The sequence below is a fragment of the Chrysemys picta genome, chromosome 12 (genome assembly GCF_011386835.1).
Source record: "Chrysemys picta bellii isolate R12L10 chromosome 12, ASM1138683v2, whole genome shotgun sequence".
NCBI classification, from domain to species: domain Eukaryota; kingdom Metazoa; phylum Chordata; order Testudines; family Emydidae; genus Chrysemys; species Chrysemys picta.
In genome coordinates this window covers 45,463,180-45,476,516 of record NC_088802.1, presented here as the reverse complement: position 1 = coordinate 45,476,516, position 13,337 = coordinate 45,463,180, and the positions used below count along the sequence as shown (strand labels likewise).

General features: G+C 41.0%; 1 protein-coding gene across 28 annotated transcripts in view; it reads left to right on the top strand.

Annotated features, from left to right (window-relative positions):
- Nucleotides 1–13,337, top strand: part of MBTD1 (mbt domain containing 1) — a 56,829-nt gene that overhangs the window by 32,664 nt on the left and 10,828 nt on the right. For 22 of the 28 annotated variants that reach the window (XM_065562838.1, XM_042841049.2, XM_065562846.1 and 19 more), the window contains 2 exons: nucleotides 203–437; nucleotides 1,907–1,984. In XM_065562838.1, the coding sequence (XP_065418910.1) occupies nucleotides 203–437; nucleotides 1,907–1,984 (313 nt within the window). The remainder of the gene's footprint in view (nucleotides 1–202; nucleotides 438–1,906; nucleotides 1,985–13,337) is intronic. The other 6 variants (XM_065562848.1, XM_065562847.1, XM_065562844.1 and 3 more) reach the window with 1 other exon arrangement.

The window sequence follows — 13,337 nt, the reverse complement described above, 5'->3', positions numbered from 1 at the left end:
TGGAAGAAAATAGGAGCACATTAAATTACATAGATGATACCTTGGTATTCCACCATGTTTAGTTTCACCATCAGAATAATGCCACTTGAAATTAAACTTGACTGAAACAGCAGCCCCCATGAAGTATGTAAACTTTGTGTAGAGTAAGATGTTAGACTTGGTTTCCTGATATTTGGCTGTCTTACTTCATTCTCCTTTTCAGGAAGTTCCAAACCATGGGTTTCACATTCGAATGAAACTGGAGGCTGTAGATCTTATGGAACCGCGCCTTGTATGTGTGGCCACAGTAACCCGCATCATCCATCGTCTATTGAGGATACATTTTGATGGCTGGGAAGAAGAATATGACCAGTGGGTGGATTGCGAGTCCCCTGACCTCTATCCTGTAGGGTGGTGCCAATTAACTGGATATCAACTACAGCCTCCTGCACCACAAAGTAAGTTGCTATGCATTTGTAAATGATTCCACTTGCATCTTTTTAAATCTAAAATTTACCAGTCGCCTTCCAGTGTTTATACATGTGTGGTCATTCTCGTAACTTTACCCTTTTGGGGTTGGGTAGCCACCTGCAACAAAAAATGGACTAGACCCTTGCTAATTCTCAGATGCACCCCATTCTAATCTGTTTCACTGTATACCTGATAAAGCACTTCAGAGTATTTGCATGGCTGTGCTCTGTTTGTTTTTAATCCTGGGGCTAACAGATGTTTGGGCCAGAGAAGAAGCAGACTGCTTAAGCATCAGGCCTAAATAACATTACTCATCATTTATAGCACAATCAATTTGCATGGCACTTTACATTAAGAGGCCCTGCTCCTGCAAAAGTGTGTTAATAACTTTATGCATTTAAATCAGTGGTACTATGCATATGCATAGTTATTCACATGCACAAGTGTTTGCAATATGGGATCTTGTAATATGTACTGATTTAATTTAAAGAACCCAGACAGTCTGCTTGTATGTCCATACCTGGCTTTTCAGGCCCATAAACCTGTCCAGAGCCTGGAGAGTGAATATGTAAACACCAGATGCTGTCTTTAGTGTAGCTGGCAGCTTATGATTTGAATACTTTAAATGTTGGCAGGCTTTCAGGAATACATGAAATCAGTTCTGTCAACTGACATTTTTTTTTCTTCTTTGTTTAGACAGACATACTGGAGGAGTATAAACTAATTGTAATAATAATAATAATATATATTACAGGCTATGGCTGATTTGGAATGTTTTACTTTAGTTTACTCTTCAAATGTTTTTCCTATTAGTCTGCCTTACCAGTGCTTATTTTTGTTTCATTCTTTGTTCTTGCCTCTTTCCATTCTTTTAATAATTTCTCTCTTTGTAGTCCAAATTTTTTGAGATCTTAATTTGTGTGTCTGTGTCCATTTTTCGTATGCAAATCTTTTTTGTGTGTCTGGTTTTCTAATCTTTTTCTGTTTCTATCTTTTTTTTTTCTTTCTTCCTCCCAACTTTCTTCTTTCCTTATGTGAAATCCGACTGGCAGCAAGACTCAGTTTTATGAGGCATCAGCTGTACTTCTCCAGTCAGGAAAATAATTGCTATGAATAACTAGTTGCTCAAAGGAGCAGAGGTACGGCCCTGGCAGCAGATGTGTGTTGTCCCATAATGATGGATGAGATGACTATTTGTAGCCTGTTAGGTCAGGGAATATGATATGGGTAATTGTGTTCCAGGGGCTACTGGAATGGGTGCAGTTCAAGTAGAGGATTTTTTCCTCTGTGAATGTGTTCTGTTTGACATAGGCTCTGTCTTCATTCATTCATTCATTCATTCATTCATTTATTCATTGAGGAAAACATTTTTCTCGTGAATTTTCCTTAGCATGAAAGATTGTGCAGTATTTTCCCAAATCATTAATTGAAAATTTTAATTCTTAATATTTTTCAGCAGCAAGAGATAGCCAGTCAAGTTCGTCAAAGCAAAAGAAAAAGGCTAAGTCACAACAGTACAAAGGACACAAGAAAAGTGGGTGACAAAGTGGTGCTTATATGCCCTTTCCTGGCTGTTAGAAAGTTGTGCAATTTGTCTCAAATTATTCTGGTTGGAAATGTTGCTTGTGCATGAAATAAGTGTTATGCTTAAAGGTGCAGTATGCCATAAAAGGAGGCTTTTATTAATTGCGAAATGTTATTTTTTTAAAACTTGCAGCAAAATAACCAAATGGAAAGTAAGTGGTTTTGAAAGAAATGATAGTGTTTGTAACTTCTGTGTATATTGTACACGGACAAATAAGTTAAATTATTTTTGATACTCCTAGAACCAATTTTAGGTAAGGAATTCTGCATAAGCATGAAGCTATAGTAAGGTGGTCTTGAGCAAAATGCTCATATATGCATGGCTCTTCGCTTTTTAACTCTTCGTAGCAAAGCTGGAGAAAGAACCAGGTTGTTTTGAAGCAGAAGGTAAATGAGATGTAGAAAACCGAGGGTTACTTTATAAAACTAAAATTTGTCTCCTCTTGCAAAACAGTACTAATTTTTAAATTGACAAGTTTATCAATTGTTAAGATGTGGGGCAATTGTAGGAAGTTCTTAATAATAATGTTACTTTCAAAGGTACTTAGTAGTATTGCTATAGTTGACTACTCTTGTCAATTGAGTATTACTGTATATCCTCGATCATAAGCCAGTTCGTTTATAAGCTGACCCCTCCAAGATGGATAAGTAAAAATGGAAAATTTGTATAACCCATTCATAAGCCGACCCTATAATTCAGGGATCAGCAGACTTTGGCTCCCGGGCCATCAGGATAAGCCGCTGGTGGGCTGAGATGATTTGTTTACCTCGAGCCTCCGCAGGCAGGAGGTAAACATAAGTAAACAAAGTGTCCCGGCGCACTAACTGCTTACCCTGACGGGCTGGGACAGCAACTTGTGGGGAAATTTTTTTGGAGGGGAGAAGCTAGGAGTCAGGGGAGTAACCCCTGTGACACCCCTGCCCCCACACACACATGACCGTACCCCTAGCCCGGGACCCCCACACTCTCTCCCCATCCCATCCCTTCCCTTCCCACCTTATCTGGAGAGGATGTCTCTGGCCTGGCTGGAGCTGCTCCAGCAGACCGGGCGGCGCAGCCGCAGCCTGCTCCGGCAGGCCAGACCGGGAGGCACAGCCGCAGCATGTTCCAGCGGGCTGGGCCAGGTGGCAAGGCTGCAGTGTGCTCCGGCGGGCCGGGCGGCGCGGCCACAGCCTGCGCTGGGCGGCGGGGCCGAGTGGCATGGCCGCAGCCTGCTAGCCCCAGAGCTGCAGCTGCTTCGGAGGCTGGGGGGACAGCAGCGTGGCCAGAAGTGGACAGACTCTGGCCCCCGCCTCTTCCCTTCTGGCTCTGCTGGCTGTGCTGCCTCTCCTTGCTCACTCTGTTGCGGGGAGGGGCTGTGTCTCACCTCTCCCTCTCTATCCCCATTCATAAGCCAACAACCTTCTCTGGTGCTTCTCTTTTTTACTAAAAAAATTCGGCTTATGAACGAGTATATACAGTACTTTTTAAAAAAATACTAGGGATTTAACAACTGTCCAAATTCTTTCCACATTAGTAGTGTTTCCCTGGGAGCAAATTGTTCTCTTCAAAAATTCAAACAAATCTGTTTAATTTTTAATTTACAATGATGCACCTCCCCCTCCCCATCTAGTCCTGTTTCCATGACACTCTTTCAAACCAAAGCTATTTTCTGTCTGTAACAAAGGGAGTAGAGACAGCCAGTCACAAGAGCACTTTGTGCCTTCTCCTACCCTTTCTTGTTGGAGATCAGATCCATCTATATTTATCTTAAATTCACATTGCACCTTTTATTCCAAAGGATGCCAAGGCCTTTTTAAAAGATTGGATGCTTCTGAAAGAGAGCAGTGGAGGATAGCACCGACCCATGGTGCATGACAAATTTTTATGCGGACGATAAATTTTAGACAAGAACTCAGGGCAAGCTCCTTATTTTAAAAAATAAATTAAAATAAAAAGTGCCACAACATCTTGAATATCCAATCAGAGCAAGTGTTTGAGAAGAACCCACATACAGTGAGGAGTTCATTTATCTGCCTAATAAAAATGAAGGGTTGATTCTATAGTGTCGTAATAAGAGGCACTAATTAGAAGGCAGCCTAGCTATGCTTGGAACACTAAGCCATTGCCTCTGTTCACGTTCTTGATGTTTCCTTGGCAAGAGGTGGTATTTCCTTGGTGCAGGAGAGACATGTTTTTGTAACAGCAGCTGGTACTTTGTGCTGAAGATACATTGGACAAAATTAACTGCAAGAGAAGGCAGAATGCAAATATATCAGTTTTAATCCTTGTGGATTGCACACCATCTCTTTGGCAGCCAACATGAAGGCAACTGGACTGCAAGCGAGTATTAGGAAGTGGGCAATTCTGCTGACACAGGACATGACTTCCCCACAAGTTGGCAGACTTAGGTGGTTAAGAGCTGCATGACGGCCCTTAACATAGTGCTGGAAGAGATCCAGGGTGTCGAGCCCTGATTCTAGGCTTTATCATCAGGCTTAAATTCCAAGTTTGATCATCAAGCTCCATCTTGTCTGACTTTGGTCTATTCAAAACTGTTCCTGAGGAGTTACCAGTTCATTGTTTTGTAATCTTGAGTTCATTTAAGTGTGAAGCATTGGATACTTCTAGAGTTAAGAAAACTCTAGCCTTTGGCACCTCCATTTTGGAGGGAAAAGAGGTGTTTGGGTTTTTTTATTTTTAGGTTTTATTACTCTTTTCTATATGCTTTAAAGGCCCTTATTACTACTTGCAAGTTCCTAATAAGCTTGAACATTTTTTTTCTTTAAATTAATCAAATTAACTGCTGTTATTGCAGCCACAACCTGTATCTTAAACACACACGGCATTTCTAATTCACAGTTCAATCAGTTCAGGTTGTCGGGTTCTACATTTTCACTCTGAGGTGAAATTGTTAGGATTTTACTGGGAAAAACCTGGATTTCAAAATATTTCTACACAAGAGCATGTACAAAAATAAATTTCTTGCTGATAGGGTGTGCCATCTTTAGCAAATTTTACAAACATTAATCCTCATACCTTTCGTGAGGTAGGCATGATCTGCAAGCTCATCACAGAAAGTTTTGAAAACTTTACTGAACGCTTCCTAACAAGGATTGTAACCTCATACTTTAAACTTCTCTTCTTGTCTCTTTGAGGCTCTGATATTCCTTTAAAGTTCATTGGGCAGAAAAATCAAGTCTGCAGGGATGGGAGAAGGGACACAGTTAGGAAGACCTACCTACTGAATTTGACCCTTTCCATAGCTAGCATTTGCAGAGTAGTTCTTGAGTTTATCAGAAATCCTCTTCAATAAATAACTTGAAAACAGTGTTGATTGTATTTGATTACAAATGAGATGATTTTAGATCCATGTTTGTCAAACACCAAACCTTGTATTTCACTATTGTAGATTCTTGATATTAAAATACTGAGTCATGGAAGAGGAATCTCCCACAAGAAAAAATTGGTGAGGCTGCAATAGGCAATCATAACAAGGTCAATGCCAAGTATTGTTTAATATATAAAGGGGTCAAAGATATCTCTTAAACATTGAAGTGGACCACGAAGTTCAAGTATGCACAAGGAGATGAATAACCAACACTTAATGCAGTGATTAATTAACTTTAAAATGAGGAGCACCCTGAAATAAACATCTTTCAAAGATGGGAGAATTTGGTTTCCCTCTGTCTTGAAAACAAGCTTTGTAGCATGGCAAGTTCTTAAATGTAAGCAATACTGTTTTGTAAATGTGTGGTGAGAAGGCCGTCCAGCTGCATTGTAGGTATCTGCAGTGGAAATACACCTCCGACCAAGTGAGCCTTGACATGGCCTCCCTAGTTTCAGGCCAGCCACGTTACAACAGTGTGAAATACTATCAGACATCCGTTTAGATGCAGTTCTCTTGGCAACAGCTCTGCTCAATTAATTGGAGTCTGTAGCAATGCTGCCTACTTCACCTATCTTCAGACTAGCCACTGCCTCAGTTTCCCCCTCTTGGGCTCCCCAGAAACTTCAACATAAGCTTGCATGTGTAAAGTAACACCCCTTCTTGGTGTCTAGGTTTATTAACTAAGTTCATAAGAACTCCCATCCAGCCTTCCTAGCAGGCTCACAACCTTAGTGCAAGGTTCATAGTCCTGTTTGAGCTGAGGATTTCCCCTAGGAGACTTGCTCTCCACACTCCAGCCTTCCCAGCTGGTACCTGTTCTCTGCGCTCCTGAGGCCCTGTGCCTGGGAGTTAAGGAGAGACTCTGTGACGAGAGCTCATGCAGCTCTCTGGCTTGTTTTGAGTCTCTCCTTGCTCTCTATCAAGCAGCAACTCCCAGGGCTTCCTGTCTGGATTCTTTCCTTCTTTCCACAGGCTTCTGTTTTATTTCCTGGTTTAGCCACATGTCCTCCCTGTCATGTGACATTGTTCCTTTTCTCCACCTGGAGAGATGAGCTGAGAGGGTCACAGGTGGGGCTGAACCCATCTCCCTTTAAAGGGCCAGTCATCCTGTGAGAGTGTCAAAAACAAAAAGTTAGGTGGGCTTTCCAAGAGCTAGGTAAAACCCAAAGGACTCTGCCGTTGAGCATATGGAGAAGAATGCTCCCTTGAAAATGGTATAGGAAGAATGTTAGCAAGCTTTGGCACCATTGTGGAGAGGAATCTTTTACCTTGTGAAATCTGATGTGAGGTACTTCAGTTGCTAGGACCAGAACTTAACTTGCGGTACAAGCTGAAGTCACTGCCACCAGGAACATTTTCACTCAAAATTGACAACAAGGATCTATAGAGAGACACTAGTCTATCTTTGATTAGTTCATGATAGGCCATAGTATTTGCTAAATGTTTCCACATAGTTAATCTAAGACTTAGAAGGACGAAGAAGGTTGTTAAGCAAGAGGTCACATGGGCATAACTACACCTCACCACAGACCTCTTCAGCTTTGAACTGTATCTCGTTCTGCTCAGAGACATCATGCTTGCTCATTACTATGCTGTCACAAACTAAGCTGTTGGGGCTCATAGGTGGAGATAGAGCAAGATAGATTATCACTCAGAATCAGGCTGAGACTTGGCTCTCAAATAGTGGTACTTGTTTTAGTCTTCTGCAGCAGGATTGACAGCCATATTTGGCTGGGCCTAATGGGTCTATTAGCTTTTCTGAGCTTTGCCAATAGCAGAGGCATTAATAGGAAGACATAACAGATCTTCTTCTACCAATGCATGGAGAAGGCAACCCTTGCGAACTTGGTCTTATCATGGACACAGAATTAACCTGACTAGAGCATACATGCAGGATGTACCCCTATTCTTTGATAAGTGACTCAAGTCTTTTATAGTTTCTCCTTTCTAACACACCAGGAAGCGAAAGAAAAAAATCTGTACCCCAAATGGGAGTCTGCATGAGTGGGGGAGCATTTTTGAAATTAACAGCCTAAGATCCAGGAATTTTCTGAAAGAAGTTTTGCTTTTCTAACTGAGCACAGGAATTCATTGATTACATTAGAGCATTGCATATATTTGTCTAGCTCAATAATAGTGCAGTTTGGTTCACTCTAAGGAATCCACACACATCTGGTACAAAAGGATCCTAAAAAGGCTATCTCTTTGGTCTCTGTTTAAGCTGTAAGGTCATTTTACAGGTAAGTGTCTTTGCCTCCCAAAGCAACCTTGGAAGTACAGTGATTCTGCATCAGATATGTGAACGGGGATACAACATCAACTAAATGCCTTTTCCATCAGGTGGAATGATCCTCTACATATACTCTTCCTTCAATTACCTTCTTATGGAATTGTCAGGTGAAGTTTCTCTCTGAAGAATCTAAACAAGTTTTCAAGGCCTTGAAGGTGGCAGCCGGAGATATAACAATGATCTCTTTATTCATATTAATGCCCTCTTAAATTCCTGTTGGGGGCAACTTGTTATGTGCACATATAAATCACCATGCATACAAAGGGCACTAAATAGAGGAGTATTCATCTTCTCACCCAGTAAGGCCTGCTGAACTCCCAGTAGTTGGTGATCAGAGATCAGTTACATTTCCCATCAGTGCCAGATCTGTTGCAACAATATCTGAGCCTCTGATGCCAAGAATTTTCTCAAATGCATGGCCTGGCTTGTGACAGACAGGTGCTGAGATTGCAGGAAGTCTTGGCCAAATTTCTTTACAATTTAGGACATGCAAAGCCTTCTAAAAGACCTGGATGATCTTGTACAATTAGTGCAAGAACAAAAAAGGTTCTTCATAGTGGATTGCAATGATGCACATTTCCTATCTCCTCATTCCTGGGATGAACAGAAGACTGATACCACTCCCAGTTTCCTCATTGTGTGTACTTAGCCACAGAGGGAAATTCTTAAAGGATTCATAACCTTCTTAATTTCACGTGCGTGTTTCATAAATCTGCATTTTTTTTCTCCCTGAGGCCTTAATCTGGTGGTGCTGACACCTGTGACAGGGTGCGCAACACTTTGGTTGCTCCTTACTGGAGGCCCTGCTGCCTTGGTGCACCCTGCCCTTTTTGGAAGGGAAGAGCAACAAGTTCAGACCTTGATGAGTTCCCTAGAGAAGTTTCCCAGGATTCGCTGCTGATGGTCCACTGAGCTTCTTGTTCAGTCTGAGCCTGCTGTTGTACTGAAAGCCTCAGTAAGTCTTCCATCATCCCCTTTGTGATGAAAGGGGATTTGGACATCACTGCTGATATCAATTATCACTGGCTCACCTGAGCCAGAATGTCCCTCAGAGAGGACTCCTCTTAATTTTACAGAAAATAAATTGACACTTAATGCTAAATGTCCATGTCAGCGTTAAAGTTCATAACATAAGACAATAGTCCTTCACTGATCCACCAATGTATTGTCAGTTAGGCCCTTAACCCAAGAAACCTGGCCTGGTCAAGACAGAGAGAGCCTTCCTTTCCTGTCACAGCCTCATCCAGAACTGGCCTTTGAAAGAGGTAGCCACTCCTCTTTATCTGGGCTGCTGGGCCCTGATGGACCTCTGCTTGCTCCTGCCCCTTCCAATGGAGGGCCAAGTCTTGTTGGTTTCTATCAGCACCTGATTCTGGCAGGCCTCTCTAGGCAACCCCTGAAGGTCTGAGCTCGCTGCTCTTGTCTTCCAAAAAGACAGCGTGCAGCAAGGGAGCGGGGCCTTCAATAAGGAATAGCAAACAACTGGTACAGCCCCCCCATGCTATTTTGTCATCTCCTTCCTCTATTCATTTGCTAAGACTTGCTACTCTCAAGTAGTCTTGGTGGTGATTATTACTTATATCCCCCCCCTCCCATTTTGTGGTACCTGGTGACATAACTGTTCTGAAGATCTGCTTCAGTATGGTGGGGGTATTTTTTGTTTTGTTTTTAAGATTAACTTAGTTTATAAATTGTACTTCAACTCTAAGATCTTTGCATAGCATTGTTTTAAATGCCCAGCCTGGGAACAGGAGGATGTAATACACTCCAAGGAGCTTTCAAAGACTTATTGTCTGGAAAAAGCTCTAGGTCAGGGGTCAGCAACCTTTCAGAAGTGGTGTGCCGAGTCTTCATTTATTACTCTAATTTAAGGTTTCGCGTGCCAGTAATACATTTTAACATTTTTAGAAGGTCTCTTTCTGTAAGTTTATAATATATAACTAAATTATTGTTGTATGTAAAGTAAATAAGGTTTTTAAAATGTTTAAGATGATTCGTTTAAAATTAAATTAAAATGCAGAGCCTCCCCGGACTGGTGGTCAGGACCCGGGCAGTGTGAGTGCCACTGAAAATCAGCTTGTGTGCCGCCTTCGGCACGCGTGCCATAGGTTGCCTACCCCTGCTCTAGGTGGTTGTCGATGTGGAGACTTAGTGCACAGCTTGCCAGTGTGTGTACCTACAGCGCACTAGCTTGCCGTGCTGTAACTGGCTGTGTGGACCCTGCTACTGCGCACTAAAAGTTCTGTGCTGTATTTTGATGCACTTCTGTTTGGAGAACTTCAGAATTGGCTGAAGGGAGCTTGGTAGGCAGAGTCTGCCCAATCTTTCTCCTTTTTGTTTTGTCCTTTTCTCCACCATAAGTCTCCCTAAAGCTGTTTGGAAACCATTGCTTCACACAACACTGATGACAGACTGAGTCGCAGAAAAGGAAACTTCCTTCACCTAATGCCACCCAGGGCAGACGCTTGCCCTAAGGGGATTGAGATTCTTCTGTTCTTACTAACCTGGAGTGGATTTGTGATGTGGGGTGGGGAGAAAAGTCTGGTGGGCTGTTTTAGCTAAGAAACCTATTTAATTGTCCAAAAGGGGAGGAGAGGACAAAGGCATGAAAACATCTTCTTGTAACTGGCTGCCTCCTGTATGTTTTGTATGTGCCAGAAAAGTTACAGTTGCACAAGTGCTGCGTCTCAGCAAATAATAATCAATGTCAAGGAGAAACTATTCTTTCCATAGTCTTTGGTTGGGTTTTTTTTGGGGGGGGCGGGATTTTGTTTTGGAAAGATCGTTTTTGAAGCATACAAATCTGTGGTATTAGTGTGTTTTTCCCCAGTGTGCAAAAACAGCCAAGATACTGGGATTTAACAAGAAACTACCACACATCCTGAGTAACTTTTTTACTAAAATGAGTTATTTACATGCATGGTACTCACACTTACTCATGTTGCATTCCAGAATGGCTTGAGTCATTCTGCTGAATGTTTTGAATGTGTATTGGAAACCTTTCTAATGCAATATTTCAGATTCTTAATGGGTCCATGCAGTTGGAAGGAGTATGCTAAAAGTATTGGTTCCATTGAACATGCATATAGTGAACTCCTGAGATAATGAAGCTCTGTTAATAGTGAACTAGAATGAAAGTCCCAAATTGTTCCAAAATATCTTAATAATGCAAACAGTAGTACAGGTACTAGTGAATCTCTGATTTAGTGTTGAATGGTGAGAGCAATTTAACTGGAAATTGGTCCCACAGTGTAATGCTTCTCCCCTTCCCCTCCCCGGACGAATATTACATAAAGTCTGATATTTTTTTTTAAGCTCCTAAAAGCAAATACATTGGTGCTGAGATTACATCCTTGCTTTTATTCCAAAACATTTTAAATGTTAAGTTGGGGGAAATAAACGCTAAAATGCTTCTTGTAGTTTTTTTAATGTGATTTACAAGGAGTTAATAAGCACAAATTTAGTACTAAAAATATATAAAAAAATTGCTGTTTGTTGACCATTTCATGTAAAGGAGACACATAGGAAAAATTATAACTTCTAATATTTATTCTTTAATATCTGCGTTTATATTGGATTTCAGAGTCTGATTGAAAAATCCAAGTTTGACTTCAGTTGTTATAATCTAAGCTTTTTATAGGTTTTTTTTTTAACTGATGTGTAACTTAATACAGACTGAGTTAGTCCTGTAAGTGGCTTTAAAAATATATCCTAAAAAGGCTCCATGTTGAAAAAGGGGAACAGAAATCGGCCAGCATCCTGCTTGGCCTTACCTTCAATAAACCTAATCTTCTTTTCTTAATTGTATGTTGCTATGCAACCCGCTTATAATGGAGAACAGTGGATCTTTCACTAACGTCTGGATTGTAAAGAAATGACTCTTATCCTTTCTAGGATTGGTATGGCTCATTGAAAGATCCAGTTATCAGGTCATATGGTTCTAACTCCTCAGAACTTTCTGCTACTACTGTAGGCTCACATCCAGCATTCATATTTTGTGGTGACACCACTTTACAATGATAACATCCAATGTGCTTTATGTGTAATTGTGTGCATGTGGAATAACGTGACAGTTATATTGTGTTTTTGCATCTTCAGATCAGTCACTAGATTCTCATCCATCAGTATATTCATCACTGATGCTTGCTTTTTATTCACAGTAGGGAAGATCAGGTTGGATTTGTTGTGCACATACCTTGGGTAGACGGTTATTCTGTTCTAAAATGGAACTATAGCACATCGGAATTTCTCAGGATTTTTGACAGGACAGGACCCTGTAATTATGAGATGATGGATTGCTCCTAATTGTGTCTGATCTTGCCAGTGCGTTTTGATGTAGGTTGCAATAATTCCCAAATAAGGAAAATGCTGCCAACTTAAAAACATTGTGCATGCTCCTGTAATGTTTTGGAGACCGTTCTGATTTCAGTGCCATCTTGAAATGGACAGAATATTGTACTGGTTTCTTGTGGCCAAATTTTGTGCCGCTAAAGACTGTGGTGATGACAAGTTATCAATTTCCTTTGTCCGTTAATGAATAGTATGGTAGCTTACAGTATGCACCAGTACTGACTGCTTCCTAGTAATTGGTTTTGTTCTAAGGCCACTTAATAGATGATGTGACCTATCTGGTTTTTAAAGCTCTGGTTATATAGACAACTTGCTGCTTGATTGCATCACTTCCTTCCTAGAAGAACAAACTGAGGCCCCAGACCTGCCAACCCTTAGTCGCCTATGCCCTGATTAGACAAGAAACTTAATCATATATTTAACTCTTACCATGAATAGTCCCATTGACTTCAGAGCTTTCTTGAGGGCCATTCTCTTGTGTTAGCCCAAAGTACATGTACTTGATTAGACTGGCATTCATCAGTGTAGCTTTGAGAACAAGTGTAAGCAATGGTGATGCTGAAATGCTGTCATAGCGTTTAAGGTCCTGATTCTGCAGTGAGGTTCCCCCAGGCACAGGGGCTTGCCCCCAAAAGTTAATTTCAGGACCAGGGCCTCTGTTTGGAGGTTAAAACAAAGTAAGGTTTTCTTATATGATGAGGCAGGAATAAATTCAGCGTTTGGGGGGGGAAATCAATTTATGGAATGAAGGTGTGTTATCCGATAACTTGAAGGTGGTGTTGTGTTTTTTTTTTTTTTTTTTTTTTTTTTTTTTTTTTTTTTTTTGAAAAAACAGGTTTGTTTGTTTTTCCAAATTAGAACACTCATTAACATTTGTAAGGCACTACAGAAGTGCTAAGTAAGTTGTGGTCGTCTACATAATTAAGATTTTATATGTAGTGAATTAGCAAAAAACCAAACTCCTTTTTAAGTGGGATTGGTTCACAAACAAACATTCCTGTCACACTCTGTAAATCTAATAACCGCACTTCTGAACTAGAACCAAAAGTTGTTTCAGTATGTGTTCAGGAGATCAGGTGTTGGCTGTGAAATGCAGCTGCTGCAGTAACACTTTGAAGTGCTCCTGTTTTATTGGTAGATTACAAAAGGGATTAGGGCTGGGACACTTTCTTTAATGATTGCTTCATGGCCCATCCAAGTAATCACTAGAATTCATAGATTAAAAGGAAAGAAAAAAAGTTGTTGAGAGTTGGGATTTTTAACATCCCCCCCCCCCTCCCCCAAAATGAGTG